The following is a 15104-nucleotide window of genomic DNA, read 5'->3' as shown; positions in this document are numbered from 1 at the left end:
TTTAAAACTCACCCAAGAAAATACAGCTTTTAAATAAATAGCTTTTAACTCAGCCACTGTCATTCTGAGATCACAAATTTAACCACTATGTACTGAATGCTACTTGGACTTTGTATAAATGTTTCTAAAGGTTTCCTATTTTTGAAGTCAGGGAGCAGTGGGAAAATAAGGTGCCTCAGCAGGTGGTGTAATTATCTCATTTGGATTCAACAGTAGAGAAACATTGTTTGATTTTGAGTGCTAGCACTCATGGAATGAAGTGTGCAGAAAAGCATAGTAAATTTTCTGAACTCACAATATAATGAATATGTAAGAATAGAAGTTTGAATAAACCAAAAAAAAAAAAAAAGGAAAAGGAAATGGGGCTCAACAAAATAAAACTAATAGTAAAAATAATAGGAATGTAAAACAAAATGAAGAGAATAAAATCAACGGTATTAACCGTTGGACTAAAGGTAAAAGGGCACAGACCATGATAGTGAATTAAAAATCCAACTATATGTTCTTTATAAGAAACACACCTACAACACAGCAACAAAGAAACATTGAAACAAATCAGTGGGTGAGGAGGTATCAGGCATAAGCAACCAAAAAGAAAACATGGTTGAAAATATTAATATAAGCCAAAGGAAGCTCTAAAAAAACACAGTTTAAATCATTATTTGTGTGAATGAAAATGGCACCTCTAAAGAAATTATAATAATCTTGTATGTACCAAACAGCATTGCAACTAAACAGATAAAGCAAAAACTGTTAGAATTACAAGGAGAACTTTAATACACCTCTATCGGAATTTGACCAACCCATTAGATGAAAAGATAATCAAAGACATAGAGAATAAATAATCAAACAACAATATTAACTCAATAGAGAGAAATTTGCATGATATAAGGACAGAATGTGCATCTATTTTCTTACATGAATAAAACTTTTAAGAAATCAATCATGTCCTCAAAAACATAAAAATACATTAATAAATTCTAAAAAAGAGAGAATATATAGGCATATCCTCTTTACTTAACAAATAAAATTAGAAATAAATAATAAAAATGACCATAGTAATTGCCTGATAATAGAGCAATATTTTCCAAAATAACCCCTACATCAAAAAGAAAATTAAAAATAAAATTGCAAGTTATATGGAAAGCAAAGAAAAAGAGAACACATCATATCAAACCCTATTGTGGCGTGGCTAAAGATATACCCAGAGAAAAATCCATAGTCATAATTACTATTATTATTCAATAAAACCATAAATAAAAGAAATACACATTCTTCTTGAAGAAATTAGAAAGCACGACAGAAATAATCCAAAAACAGTAGAAGAAATTAGTAAAATTGAAGTTTAAAATAATGACCAAAAAAAGCCCATTGTAAAAGTGATAAATAGTGCTCGCTTTGGCAGCACATATACTAAAATTGGAACGATACAGAGAAGATTAGCGTGGCCTCTGTGCAAGGATGACACGCAAATTGGTGAAGCATTCCATATATTTTTGAACAATGAGAACACATGGACACAGGGAGGGGAACATCACACCGGGTTCTGTTAGAGAGTGGGTGGCTAGGGGAGGGATAACATCAGGAGAAATATCTAATGTAGGTGACAGGTTGATGGGTGCAGCAAACTACCATGGCACGTGTATAACTATGTAACAAAACTGCACGTTCTGCACATGTAACCCAAAACTTAAAGTATAATTTAAAAAGTGATAAAAAGTTGTTTTTTTAATCACCAATAAAATACATAAACATCATGAGTATGACTAAGAAAACACAGAGAAAGCGAAAGCATACAAAGTATGATTAAAGGGTTGAACCACACAAATAGATGTGATTATTATAAATCACACGGGTAATTTATTATTATATTATAATTATTATTATAATTTTACACACAAACATATGACATCAAAATTGAAAATCTAAAGATAACATATAATTTCCCAATAGAATAGAAGTTACCAACATTAACTCAAGAAATAGAAAATTTGACTAGACCAGTTACTACAGATGAGATTGGAAATGTGTTTGCAGATTTACCACTGTAAACAAACCAAAAGGAAATAGTTTTGCAGTTGGGTTCTAACTAACCTTTTAAGGAAAGGATAATACCAATGTTATTTAAACTGTGCCAGAAAACAGGAAAAAATGGAAAGTTCACTAATAATTTTATAAAGCTAGCAAAGCTGAGACCAAAATCTGTTAAAGATAGTACATAAAAAGATAACTATAAGCAGTTATCAGTAATAAATATAAAAAACAGAATAAAATATTAACAAACTCTAAAATATGTAGACAAATAGATCTCAGAAGTATAGCAAGAAATAAAACTATACTATTACCTGATAGGGATAGATCCACAAAGGCAAAAATAAACAGTCAAATACCAAATTCTTTTTTGTTTTTTGCTTTGTTTTGTTCTGTTTTTGTTTTTGAGACAGGTCTCACTCTGTCGCCCAGGCTACAGTTCAATGGCACAATCACGGCTCACTGTAGCCTCGACCTCTCAGGCTCAGGTGATCCTCCCACCTCAGCTTCCCAGATAGCTGGGACTACAGGCTGAATTCTCTTTTCTAAAAAAGTTTTTTTTCTATGTGTATTTTGATACAGATAGTGTCTTTTTTCCCCAGGAATTCTATCAATATAGTTAATTACATAAAAAATTTGGGGAGGCCAAGGGGAGTGGATCACCTGAGGTCAGGAGTTCAAGGCCAGCCTGACTAACATGGAGAAACCCCGTCTCTACTAAAAATACAAAATTAGCCTGGCATGGTGGCCCATGCCTGTAATCCCAGCTACTCGGGAGGCTGAGGCAGGAGAATTGCTTGAACCTGGGAGGTGGAGGTTGCCGTGAGCTGAGATCGCACCATTGTACTCCAGCATGGGTGACAAAAGCGAAACTCTTGTCTAAAAAAAAAAAAAAAAAAAAAAAAAAAAATTAAAGGAGAAAAAGTGCATGATTCTATTAATAGATGCTGAAAAGCCAACAGGGAAAAAATCAGCAGCTAATCCTAACAGACACTAATAGAAATAGAAGGGAATTACTTAAATATTAAAAGCACTTTTTACCAACAATCAACAGCAATCCTCATTCAAACCATGAAATTCTAAAGTAATTCCCACTAAAACCAGAAACAAGTCACTGTTACTCACAATTTCCATTCTTATTCAAGTGTTTTTTGAGATTATAACTATTGCAATAAGAAATAATTAGAGTAAAATTGGGAAAAGATAAAATTAATTTATATTTACAACTGATAATGATTGTATTTTTCTAAAAACAAGGGACTATTTAAAAATTAGAAAGTCAATAAGCAAATTAGAAAAGGTGGTGGGACGTAAGATAAATATTTTTAAAATCAACAGCTTTTCTCTATTCTAGCAAGTTTTTAGAGAGTATTACACTACAGAGCCCACGGATCAACATTATTCTTTTATTTCTTTTGATTAAAAGAATATATATCACTCATAAATGGCTATCATCTATCAAGCTCATCGAACTAGTGCATAGAATGATTGCATCAATTGCTAGTTCAACCAATTGTATCAGTCGCAATGTCCCTCTGATACTTATTTTATTTTTTTATTACACTATTATATGATTTACTATTTTTTCCATTTGTACCCATTTATTTTATAAATTTAATCTGTATTTCACCATGCTTGATAAGCATATTACTTTATCTTGTAAGTGTCCACCAAAATGTCTTAACTCATAGTGCCCAAACCCTCTATATCTGGCAATTCATTCTATGCTTCAAAAAGATCAGTTTCTTATCTTTGGTTCTAAGCACAGATGATAATATATAGTAACTGTCTTGTTGGAAGACTGAAATAGCCAGCAGACTTTCAAACTCTCAAGTACACTGATTAGATTATTCATTGTCATATGTCCTAGGACAACATTAAGATTAGTTTTATTAAATATTTAATTCTAATATTTATTTTTGGGGGGTACATAGTGTGTATATTTATGGGATAAATATAATGTTTTGATACAGGCATGCAATGTGAAATAAGCACATCATGGAGAATGAGGCATCCATCCCCTCAAGCATTTATCCTTTAAGTTACAAGCAATCCAATTACACTCTTCGAGTTATTTTAGAATGTACAATTAAGTTATTATTGACTAGAGTTGGAAAAACCTAAGATTGCTTTCAATGAAGTGTTGTCACATTCACTCAGGCCACTTATTAGACTACCTTTTACAAATTGTGACAATATGTATATTTGAAGACAATATAAAAATTATTTTTAAATCATGGAGTGGAAAAGGCCTAAGCACAACCTCAAACCTAGAAGCCATAAAGGGAAAGGCTGAGGGATATGACTACATGAAAATGTAGATCATCTACAGAGAATGACACCATGAACACAGTTAAATGAGGTAAGATATGCATGGCAGAATAAATGTGATGTATTTTAAGTGAAAAAAATGGTTACAGAATAGAACACTATATGGACTATGAGTTCATTTTCTGTTAAAAATGTGAGTATGTATAATATCTATTTATGTATATGCATAGAAAACATCAGATTGGTAATAGTAGGTAACTGTATAGATGAATGGAAATAGGGCAATTTGCATATTGCATATTTTACTTTATATATTTACCAGTTTTAATTTTTAATAAGCATTTGTTATTTCTATGGTCTAAGAAAACACAATAAGGAATATTAAAATACAGCTCATTGTGAAAAATAATCTCTCAGAGTGCTGGTAACTCCCAAATCCATCTCCAAGTGGTGGTCAAATGGCTAGTTCAATGCAAAATCCTACCCTCTGATGCAGAGGCTATAATATGGTCTTTGTTTCCAGATGCTAATTTTTTCTCTTTCTACGCTGAAACATATATATATATATATCTGAGACTTCTATCAGTAGTTTAAAAAATAGTTGAAAAACAGGTATGAGCTGAGAGACGTAAAAACAATTTTTTTTTTTTGGAATACCTGAAAACCAATTTCAGGGTCTTAGTAATACCATAATATTTCCCCAGTTAAAACCATAGCCACCTAAACAAATGTAATTTATGTGTGGCATATATTTATAAACATTCACAAGTTATGATATTCATAATAAAAGGGTTTACCTTTATATTAGAAGAAAAGCAGCCAGAATTCATTGAATTTTCATGAATGACATGGTGCTATTTAACACTTCAAATATTTGGGTATAGATTACATGGACCAACTTAAGAAGAGGTGATGATTGATGATGATTAATAACTGATTTTAAAGAATCATTCTCCAAGTCCATTTGAATGGATTGAAGATTTATAAAGTACTTTAAATATTGCTTGTTTTATTCAGTCTTCTTTATATTCCATCATTTCTAATATCAAAAAGAGAGTCCATTTGAACACATTTTAAGTGATGGAAGATAATAAAAATCTAAAGTTTTGTTTTATGAATTCATTTCATTCAGTCCGGATTTTCATTATAACTTATTGTAAGGGGACCACAAAAATTAACATGAAGATAGTCAAAATCACAATTTAGTGAACAGAGGACTGAAAACGGAAAAAAATAAAGAAGGAATAATTTTGCTCAGGTTTCAAAAACATTTAGTAACTAGGTATCATTTCCCATTAAAAAAAAAATCTAGGCCGGGCACAGTGGCTCACGCCTGTAATCCCAGCACTTTGGGAGGCCAAGGCGGGCAGATCATGTGGTCAGAAGATCGAGACTCCATCCTGGCTAACATGATGAAACCCCATCTCTACTAAAAATACAAGAAAATCAGCTGGGCATGGTGGCAGGCACCTGCAGTCCCAGCCACTCGGGAGGCTGAGGCAGGAGAATGGCATGAACCTGGGAGGCGGATCTTGCAGTGAGCTGAGACCACATCACTGCACTCCAGCCTCGGTGACAGAGCGAGACTCCGTCTCAAAAAAAAAAAAAAAAAAAAAATCTAGAAAAGGAAGAAATTAATCAACATGTATGGGAAAATGCATTGCAAATACTACAGTTTCCTCCTGCTATAAGAGCATATATCTTTCAGAAAACAGGATAAAACTCCACAACATTTGTCTGGTCAATGATTTCTTGGACATGACTCCCAAAGCACAAGAAACAACAGTAGAAAAAAAGCAAATGGGATTGTATCCAACTAAAATGTTTATGAACAACAAAGGAAACAATTAACAGAGCAAAGAGATAACCGACAGATTAGGAGAAGATATTTGCAAATCACATACCTGTTAACGGGCAATACCCAAAATATATAAGTAACTCAAACAACTCAATACTAAGAAAACAAACAACCCAATTAAAAAACGGGCAAAGGATCTGAAAAGACATTTCTCAAAAGAGACAAACAAATGGCCAACAGATATGTGAAAAAAATGCTCAACATCTTTAATCACCTGGAAATGCAGATTAAACCACAATGAGATATCACCTCACACCTGTTAGGGATAGCTATTATCAAAAATATAAAAGACAATCTTTTTTGGTAAGAATGTGGAGAATATGAAACGCTCGATCATTGTTGGTGGGAATGCAAATTAGTACAGCCATTTTGGAAAACAGTATGGAGGCCCCTCAAAAAACTAAAATTATAATTACCATATGATCCAGCAAGCCTACTTCTGCATATATATTCAAAGTAATTGAAATCGGTATATTAAAGAGACATCTTCACTCCCATGTTCGTTACAGCATTATTCACAATAGCCAAGACGTGGAAGCAACCTAAGTGTCCATCATTGGATGGATAAAGAAAATGTGGCACATGCAAATGGAAATACAGTGGAAACAATTCAGCCTTTAAAAAGAAGAAAATTCTAGCCAGCCAGGTGTACTGGTACTGGCCTGTAGTCCCAGCTACTTCAGAGGCTGGGGTGGGAGGATCTCTTGAGCCTAGGAGTTTGATATCAGCATGGGCAACGTAATGAGACTCTTATGTCTTATGTCTCTTAAAAAAAAAAAAAGAAGGAAAATTTGTCAGTTGCAACATTTACAATAACATGTGTTAATCTAGAAAACATTGTACTAGGTGAAATGAGTCAGGCACAAAAAGACAAATAATGCATGATCTCACTTATATGTGGAAGCATAACAAGTTGAATTCACAGAAGTAGAGTTGAATGGTAGTTACCAGGGGATGGGGGTAAGGAGAGGCACAAGGAAAGGAGAGATGTTTCTTAAAGGTTACAAAGTTTCAGTTAGACAAGAGGAATAAGTTCTTCTAGTAGTCTGTTTCACTGCATGGGGACTATACTTAATAATAACATATTGTATATTTCAAAATTGCTTAAAAGGTAGATTTTAAATGTTCCCACCATAAATAATTAGTATGTAAGGTGATGTATATGTTAATCAGCCTGTTTTAATCACTCCACAATGTATTCATGTGTCATAACGTGACACCGTACTCCATAAATACATACTTTTGTTATTTGTCTTTTTTAAAAAATAAAATTTAAAAAAGTATTCACACTGCTAAAAATAGTATACTTCTCTTAAACTCCGTTTGATAGCCAAATTGATCATATATGTTAATAATCCTGAACTACCACCCATTGATGTTCTGCCTCTGTTAAAGGGGCATCTGGGCAGACAACATTTATAATTGTGTCCAGGGAGAAATGTACTACATCTCTTGAATACAAGAACTGGATTTCAGCAATAACTTTATCCTCACAGTGGAGATGGATCCACTAGGTTCTCCTACTTTGATGCCCTGTCAGAATAAAGTTACCTCTCTGATAAGGCTTCCGTCACTCCCTTCTCCCTTCTCCCTCCTCTCCCACCTATACCCGGAAACCATACATTGCCCAAGCCCTTAGCACAATACCTGAGAGGGTCCCACTGGAGAGGGTCAAGCACTGAGCTATGCCACTCAGATAAGTAAATATTAGTTATTCTGCTAATACCACACCCTCAGGGCAGGGCAGATCAGGGACCCCAGGATGGTGGTGAGACAGCTCTGGCTTAAAAGCAAGAAAGAGCCATGGTTTAAACAGAAAAACCAGAAAAAATCTTCAGCCTGGGATGTGATGCAAAATAAATGTAAAAAGCTAGCATTGAAAATAGTATGAATCATTATCTAAGAGGCCATTCTCAAGGGAACTTAGCAAAGAAATTAATGAAAGAGAGCCATAAACATAAAATTTGCCTGAACCACATCAATTTGCTAAGCCTACACTTGGAATCTCTTTTGAAAAAAGACAGGTAAAATGTGAATTTTTCAAAAAAGAAAATCCATTTCCTGAGCCTTGAAATATTATGTATATTGGCTGACAATTTACAACAGAACAACACTCCACTTTTGTAAAATCGCCTTTGAACATGTTTGCACTGGGATAGATCCACTTATATTCCTAAAACTGTTAGACGAGAACAAAACCTAAATAGCAGGACATCTTCTGAGTTTCTGGTTTCCTTGGTTTCGCAGAAGCTGCCATCCTCTCTAAAGAGAAGACACTGCCTCCCCCATGTGCCAATGGGCTGCCACAATCAGCTAGAATCCTAGAACACTGCCCCTTCCAAAAGGGTTGAGAGTGACAACCTCCTATGTGAAAACATTGGGACATCAACGTGTGATCTGGCTGCCTGGACCAGGCAGTCACACATCTATTTCATACCACCTTTCCCAGACTCCGGGTTATTCAGTCTAAATAAGACCAGGTGCAGGACATCAAAAATTCATGCAGTGCAAGTGTGGCCATGCCAAGTTAAGACTAGTTCCTCCTCAGTATCTTTTTGTCCAACAAAGGTTCCAAAAATTCTTGGCATTCAGTCACACCCAGGGTCAACTTATGACCAGAGCAATGACAGTTATTATTCTGTATTAAATGCCCACTGATAACATGGCATGGTGTCATGGGAATTGAAGGGTCAGAGAAGCCCAGAGAGGCTACCACCAATGATCTCCCAGAAGGAGAAAATAAAGAAAAGTAGGAGGAAGGAAGTGGAAAGAAGAATGAGAAGGAACAAAGCAAAGGGGAAAGGAGCAGATGGGTGCTAGTCAGGCCTGTACCTGCCTCACTGGGGCTTTTTACTACTCGAGTTAGCCTCATTTTCACTCCAGGTGTAAAAGTTACTCCGCATCTCAAGTTCAACATGGCTTGATCTGAATTTGTGTTAGATGTTCAAGCTACATATCTGGGTCAAGACACAAGTTTGTACTCATCAACTCTATTTTTTCAAGTATTATATCTCCAATGAATGTCACTCTTTTTTGAGGAGAAAAGTTTTAAATCAGGCACTGAAAATTTATTGATAGTATGATCCAATTTTATGTAAAGAATATATAAGTATATGAATAGTAAAAGTGTCTGGAAGGGTATACATTGCTTAAATTCTGTGCTTCTCTCCCTAGCTGCCCAAAGCAGTTCTTTTGCAGCCCTTCACTCTTTGACTCTGCACCTTCTCTCTGAAGGGCCACATCTACTTCCATGTGCTCCGTTATCATCCATCCTCCAATGGCTCTCAAATCCTTATTTGCAGCCCGTTCATCTCCTCTGAGCACCAGATCAATACATTCAAATGACAATAGCATATCCCCATCTGAGTGTCACACAGGTACATCAAACCGAATTTATTTTAAAGGAATTAATCCTCCCACCCCATCTCCCCACAAATCTTTTTCTCTCACCTAACAATAGGAGCAAGAAAAAATGTTAGTTCACTTTGCCATTGCCCCACCTTTAAAACTGGTATTAAATGAGTTTCTACATATGCATGATTTAGTAGGCTTACCATACCTAGCAACTTTAAGCCAACCTGGTTTTGTCTCTACTACAAACATTACAGTACATACAGGGAAACCTGGGTATAAAACCGGGTAAGTGAATAGAGGATTTTACCCTTTCCTGGCCTCATATATAAAGCAGGATAACATCCCTCAAACAACTAGAAATATATTGCAGAGGCTGGTGTGATCATGTCTGAGGAAACACTTTGGATTTTTAGAAAAGAAAGAAAACTACTCCTGTGAGAAATTATTTTAACAGTTGCCTTGCAGGAATGACAGAACTTTACACAGTAGTCACTTAATAAATGTTAACCTTTATTGTCACTATTATTTATTAAATGACACTAAAACATGGCAGAATGCCCCAGCAAAACAAAAGTCAACCAAAAAACTATCAACCCTGCATTCTAGGTAATTAAGGGTGCTCAATTTTCTTAATTAACTACTATGTGCCAGAACATTGTAAGTACTTTGCATATATTACCTCATTGAATCCTCACAATAAGCCTTATCTATCATTTCAGAGAAGAAACTTCAACCTACCTCATTTTTAATCTAAATATTCCTTCCATTCAATATGTGTTCCAATCAATCACTTGCTTCATTCCCATCACTTTTCTTTCTCAAAAACTTCCGAAAATCAATACCCATTTTAGATAAATAAAAACACATAGATGAATAAAAAGTAAAAAAGTAAAGATCACTCATTATCCTTCTACCCAAAGATAACTACTGTTTCTATCTGGATATCTATAACTCCAGTTTTTAGTGTCCTTTTAAACATATGTTTTATTAGTCTCAACAAAATGGAATTATACTTCGAATACTTCTATCTACCCATTTTTTCTTTCTCACTTCACAATGCATAATGAATAGCTTTGCCTGGCAATATAGACTTCCATCAGCATACTTATAATATCCTACTGTGTGAACATTCCTCACTTTGTAACCAATCCAATGTGCTAAATGCTTAAATTGTTTCCAATTTTTACTAGCTTAGACAGTGCTGGGATGAACAGCCTTGTACATACAATCTTTGGGCAATTATTCAATTACTTCCTTAGGACAAAGGGTTTACACAGTTTAAGGCTTATGATCTGTATTACCAAATGGCCACCACTAGGGTGTGAAAGGCTCCATTTTGCCACACCCTCATTGACACTACACAGTAACAGATAGAGACTTTCAAATGGACCCCAATTATTTTTTAGTAAAAAAAGATTCAATGGGTCTGGGTGTTCAGTGGGATAGTATTCAAACAACTCTCCACAACTGGCTTCACCCAGCTTTCCAAAATTATCTACTCCCATTCTCCACACTCTCCACTCTAAGCAGAATGATCTCCTGACTGTCATAGGAAGAGGGTTCCTACTTTCATGCCTTTCTCACACCATGCCCCCCTCGTCTTGTCTCATGGAATTCCCTAACCACCCTACCCCATTCAGGACTCATTTTCAATTGCCACCTCCTCCATGAAGCTTTAGCTGACTAGCACATCCCACAGAAGCTTTTGCCTCCTCTGTGCTCTCAGAGGGAACATCTGACAATGAGTACATGCTTCAGATATTCTGTTATCTTTTGGTTTGTACATTTCTTATCTCTCCAACTTGGTTATAAACTGAAGGACAGGGATGCTTTCTTTCTTTCTTCTTTTTTTTCTTTCCAGCATTAATATACAACTTTATTGATGATACACAAATTAAATCAATGAAAATGACAGAAGGGAGCTTACTTATGATGAATTGGTTCACTGTCACTTATGCAGAAGAAAAGCAAAATATTTCAATCTAGGCAGCGAGATAAAAAGCAACAAACATGTTTTCAGAACAAGTAGTGATATTCATTCATCCATCTTAAACCTAAAGACCAACTTGGTTAAATATCAGCATTGATGATACAATATGATATTCATTATTCAAAACTGGCAGCTGAAAGGATTCCTTTACCATATAAACAAGGTGGAGAAAATGAATAGTTTACAACGTGTGTTGCTTCCAAATTACAAAATCAAGGTGTTATTCCTGGCTCTTTGGGAACATATGTTCAGCCAGTTTGGCCATGAATTTTCCAACTTTTACTTTCACCAAAAAATCATGGTGGCTTTCTATTCCCAGAACCTTATCAGCACACACTTGAAATTCTTTTAAAAAGAAAAAAAGTGAACCTTCACCGAACTGATTCTGAGTAGGTTCATTTTCTTCCCATTTGAAATTATCATTTATATTCTCAAATATGACCAGAAGTTTAAGAATAACTTCTTTGTTCTCCTTCTTATTAAAGAGGGAGCCCAGTGAAGATGGTACTTGGGCCCTGAGTAGTTCCCTAGTCATGGCTGGATTTTCAGCCAAATTCAAAAGGAGTTTCAGAACCTGAAGTTTGGTTTCTTCATTTCCCGCTGAAAATAAACGAAAAAAGTCAGAAATGGAATTAGCAAGCATGTGCTGATACTCATTAGTAACAGTCATATTTGTAAGCAATCTCAGTCCAGCAAGCTGCACAGATGAGTTCAATCGAGAAGTGATTGTGTCATCACACACTTGATTCATGTATACCTTAAGCCTGCGCTGATTTTCAGCATTCACACTCAAGTTATTCAGGACAATTAAAGCCTTTTCCTTAACTATGGGATCCCGAGTATTGAGGATCTTTGCGACAATTGGGAGACCACCGAGATCACGAATAATATCTCTGTTAAATGCATAAGCAGCATTGTTACCCAGAGCAATTAAAGCTGCTTCAAGAATATAAGGCTTTTCAGACATCTCAACCAAGCAAAGAACCTTTTGTAGCTCTTGAGGGGACAAAATGGTATCATCTGAATTGGGGGAAGCCCGTTTCTGGACAGCCCGACGTGCCCGGGTAGCCCTGGCCCTTGCCCTGGCCCTAGCTCTGGTTCCAGCTTCAGTCCCAATCCGGGCCCAAGGTGGGTACCATACTATACTCTTGCTCTCATTGCTGTCATCATCATCATCAGACCAGTCATTATACCTGGCCCCAGAACAGTCCCCAGCATCATCCACATCCCCAGATCCACCCTCAGCCATTTTTTCCTTGTTCTGTTTCCTTCCCCTAGTCAGTTTATAAATGCAATAGCAGGCGCCAGCCCCAATCACCAGGCCTGCGGTCACCCAGCCTACTTTCCTGGCGTAGCCCATGCAATCGTCCCTGACAATAGCAGGGACCAAGGAATAGAGTAGTCACTCAGGCTGGGGGAGGAAGGCTGTGGGACTGGGCTCAAGCCTGTGGAGGGTGATCGTCTTCAGCCACTTCAAGGCCACAATAGCTGATTCTGGATGTTGACCTAGGAGTGGAAGAAGAAAATCGGGTTTGAGTTTCTCTTCTGCTTGTGTTGTCCCATGCAGGGAGTTGCACAGAGGGACAAGATAATAATAATTGAATGCTAGGTAGGAAATGTAGATTGTTGACAAAAATCTCTATGCCTCTCATTTCAGCCTTTCCCTCCCCATCCCAGATCACCCCGCCCAAAGCCTAGATAATGCCAGTGGAATCCACAGATTCTACTGGGGTCTCAGTCACCACAACCTCAGATGTCCCCAGGGACCTGACTAGAATCCTTGCACTAACCTCCTCAAGACAAGCAGTTCGCCCCTTCTTCTATTTCCTGGTGGTGTGCCACGCCCAACAACCTTTCCAATCTGCAGAGAGACCAGAGCCAGTGAGAACGGAGCACTTGATGGATTGACTGTTGATTTGTTGCTTTCCTGATTCACCATTCCGGTTATCAGGTTTGTTTTTAACCTCTTTATGCCATCCCAAACATGCACAGGTCTGCCCCCTCCCTAGCCTGAAATGAGAGGGAGGTAAGGAAAATAAAGCAGGATTGGAAGAGCCTGTCCAAAGTGCGGGCGATTTCTAACCCCTCCCCCATTCCAGGCAGCCCCCACGCCCACACCGACCTCTACTGATCGGAGGAAACTTCCTCCCTCGCTTCAAGCGGAGCCACCTGCTACAGCAGACCTGCAGGATGACAGATCGAAAACATGGGGAGTAAGTGCTGTTGAGAGAGGAGGATTATGAACAAACTATCCGATAGGTTTCCCTGCTGTCATTTCCCCCACTTCCCCCCCACCACACACACACAAAGCACGCCATTTCGCCACAGTCCGGGGAGTGCAAGAAACACATTCGGACTCAGACCTGTACCTAGATTATTACCTTCTCTGCCTCTCCCCACCCCCGCCGCCAACCCCGTCCCTCCTAGAGTCCCCAGATGGTCTTACCCTCAAATCGACCTTCACCAATTAGGATTAATTTCCTTCCTCTTCTTTTGCTTGGCGTTGTGCCGCAACCTACAGAAAGACTGGCCACCCGGGAAAGGCTTGGACCCACTAGACACAGAGCCATGGTCAGGAAGACACAGCCACAGGCAGAAAGACGGGAAACTGCCGCCACTGCGTGCTTGGTGGACGGACTAGTCCCCAGAACACAAAACTCTTTTCTAATTCGGAGGCCTGGTTGTCAGAGGTTTCCCACCCCTATTACCTCTCTTGGGGTTCTGCTGACATATCACGTTGCATCTCACCACCCCCGCCCCCATATCCAGCCATTCCCCTCCGGCACTGTCCTGGTGAACTAGGGGCCAACACCCAGGCCACAGCTCCCTTTCCGGATTGCGGGCCTAGGCTCCCAGCAGATTCCCATCTCCCGATCTCTGAGCTCTTCCCCAAACATTCCCCAGCTCACCGTTTCGCAGCATCGAAATGGGCTGCAGGCGGGACATATGTCTTGGAAAGCGGGCGGCGAGTGGGAGAGACGACGGAGGCGCCTCAGTACCCGCGACGGTCTCGGCCCTACACCTTCTAGCACCCTGACTTTATGGAATCTCCCAGGCACTGACCTGCAGGGATCCGGGACAATTTTCTTCTCCTCTTCCTTTTTCCCTCCGCCGCAGGCCCGCCCGCCCTCAGGGCAATGGGGAGCTGGTACTCAGACGGGAACAACGACCAGGACAAGAAGGACTTCTGCACACGTCAGCTCTTGGTCACGTGAGAGCTACGTCATCCACCAACTCGGGTCCCCAATTTCCCCTCCCACCAGCAGTGCGGCAGAAGAGGGCCCGCCCCCCTCCTTTCCCTCCCCCACACCAGGCCTTGTTACTCTTTCTTCTTCGATAATCTCATCACCTTGTAGTTGTGTTTCCCTTCCACCGATTACCAGAAAGGGACGACATCTTCCCCTGGGGCTACGGGCCACTTGTACTTTTTATGAAAAATTGCCTCTTCCTTCCCTAGGCTCCTGGGACAGCAGCCTCTCCCTCCACCTTTCCTCCCCCGAGCTATTAAAGTCTACAATTTCCTCTGAAATCTAGTCCCAGATCTGAAAGGAACAAGCGATCGGAAAAGAAAATCTGGAATGAGTGTGGCTTTTACTTTCT

General features: G+C 38.4%; 1 protein-coding gene and 1 non-coding gene across 6 annotated transcripts; one reads left to right on the top strand and one right to left on the bottom strand.

The window, feature by feature from the left end:
• Positions 1 to 1389: 1389 nt before the first annotated feature.
• Positions 1390 to 1496, top strand: LOC115898814. Its single transcript, XR_004058479.1, has one exon. It is a non-coding gene; the product is annotated as a U6 spliceosomal RNA (small nuclear RNA).
• Positions 1497 to 10003: 8507 nt separating this feature from the next.
• On the bottom strand, positions 10004 to 14755 carry ARMCX3 (armadillo repeat containing X-linked 3). Of its 5 annotated transcripts, none has more exons than XM_010364444.1 (5): positions 14568 to 14755; positions 13951 to 14030; positions 13627 to 13687; positions 13295 to 13365; positions 10004 to 13010 (listed from the first exon to the last, which is right to left on the bottom strand). In XM_010364444.1, exon 5 carries the CDS (start codon positions 12862 to 12864, stop codon positions 11725 to 11727), a length of 1140 nt encoding a protein of 379 aa, XP_010362746.1. In that variant the 5' UTR covers positions 12865 to 13010; positions 13295 to 13365; positions 13627 to 13687; positions 13951 to 14030; positions 14568 to 14755; the 3' UTR covers positions 10004 to 11724. The 5 variants fall into 5 exon arrangements, with proteins under 5 accessions (XP_010362746.1, XP_010362747.1, XP_030789834.1 ...); XM_010364445.1 differs by having other exon boundaries at positions 13951 to 14058; positions 14568 to 14732; XM_030933974.1 differs by having other exon boundaries at positions 13951 to 14141; positions 14414 to 14712.
• Positions 14756 to 15104: the final 349 nt, after the last annotated feature.

The sequence above is a fragment of the Rhinopithecus roxellana genome, chromosome 7, assembly GCF_007565055.1.
Source record: "Rhinopithecus roxellana isolate Shanxi Qingling chromosome 7, ASM756505v1, whole genome shotgun sequence".
Taxonomy (NCBI): domain Eukaryota; kingdom Metazoa; phylum Chordata; class Mammalia; order Primates; family Cercopithecidae; genus Rhinopithecus; species Rhinopithecus roxellana.
The sequence above is the reverse complement of the archived record's forward strand: the minus strand, read 5'-3'. Positions and strand labels throughout refer to the sequence as shown.

What these genes read in the sequence shown, in the direction of transcription:
- ARMCX3 (XM_010364444.1), bottom strand. Translation starts at nt 12,864, where the DNA reads ATGGGCTACGCCAGGAAAGTAGGCTGGGTGACCGCAGGCCTGGTGATT.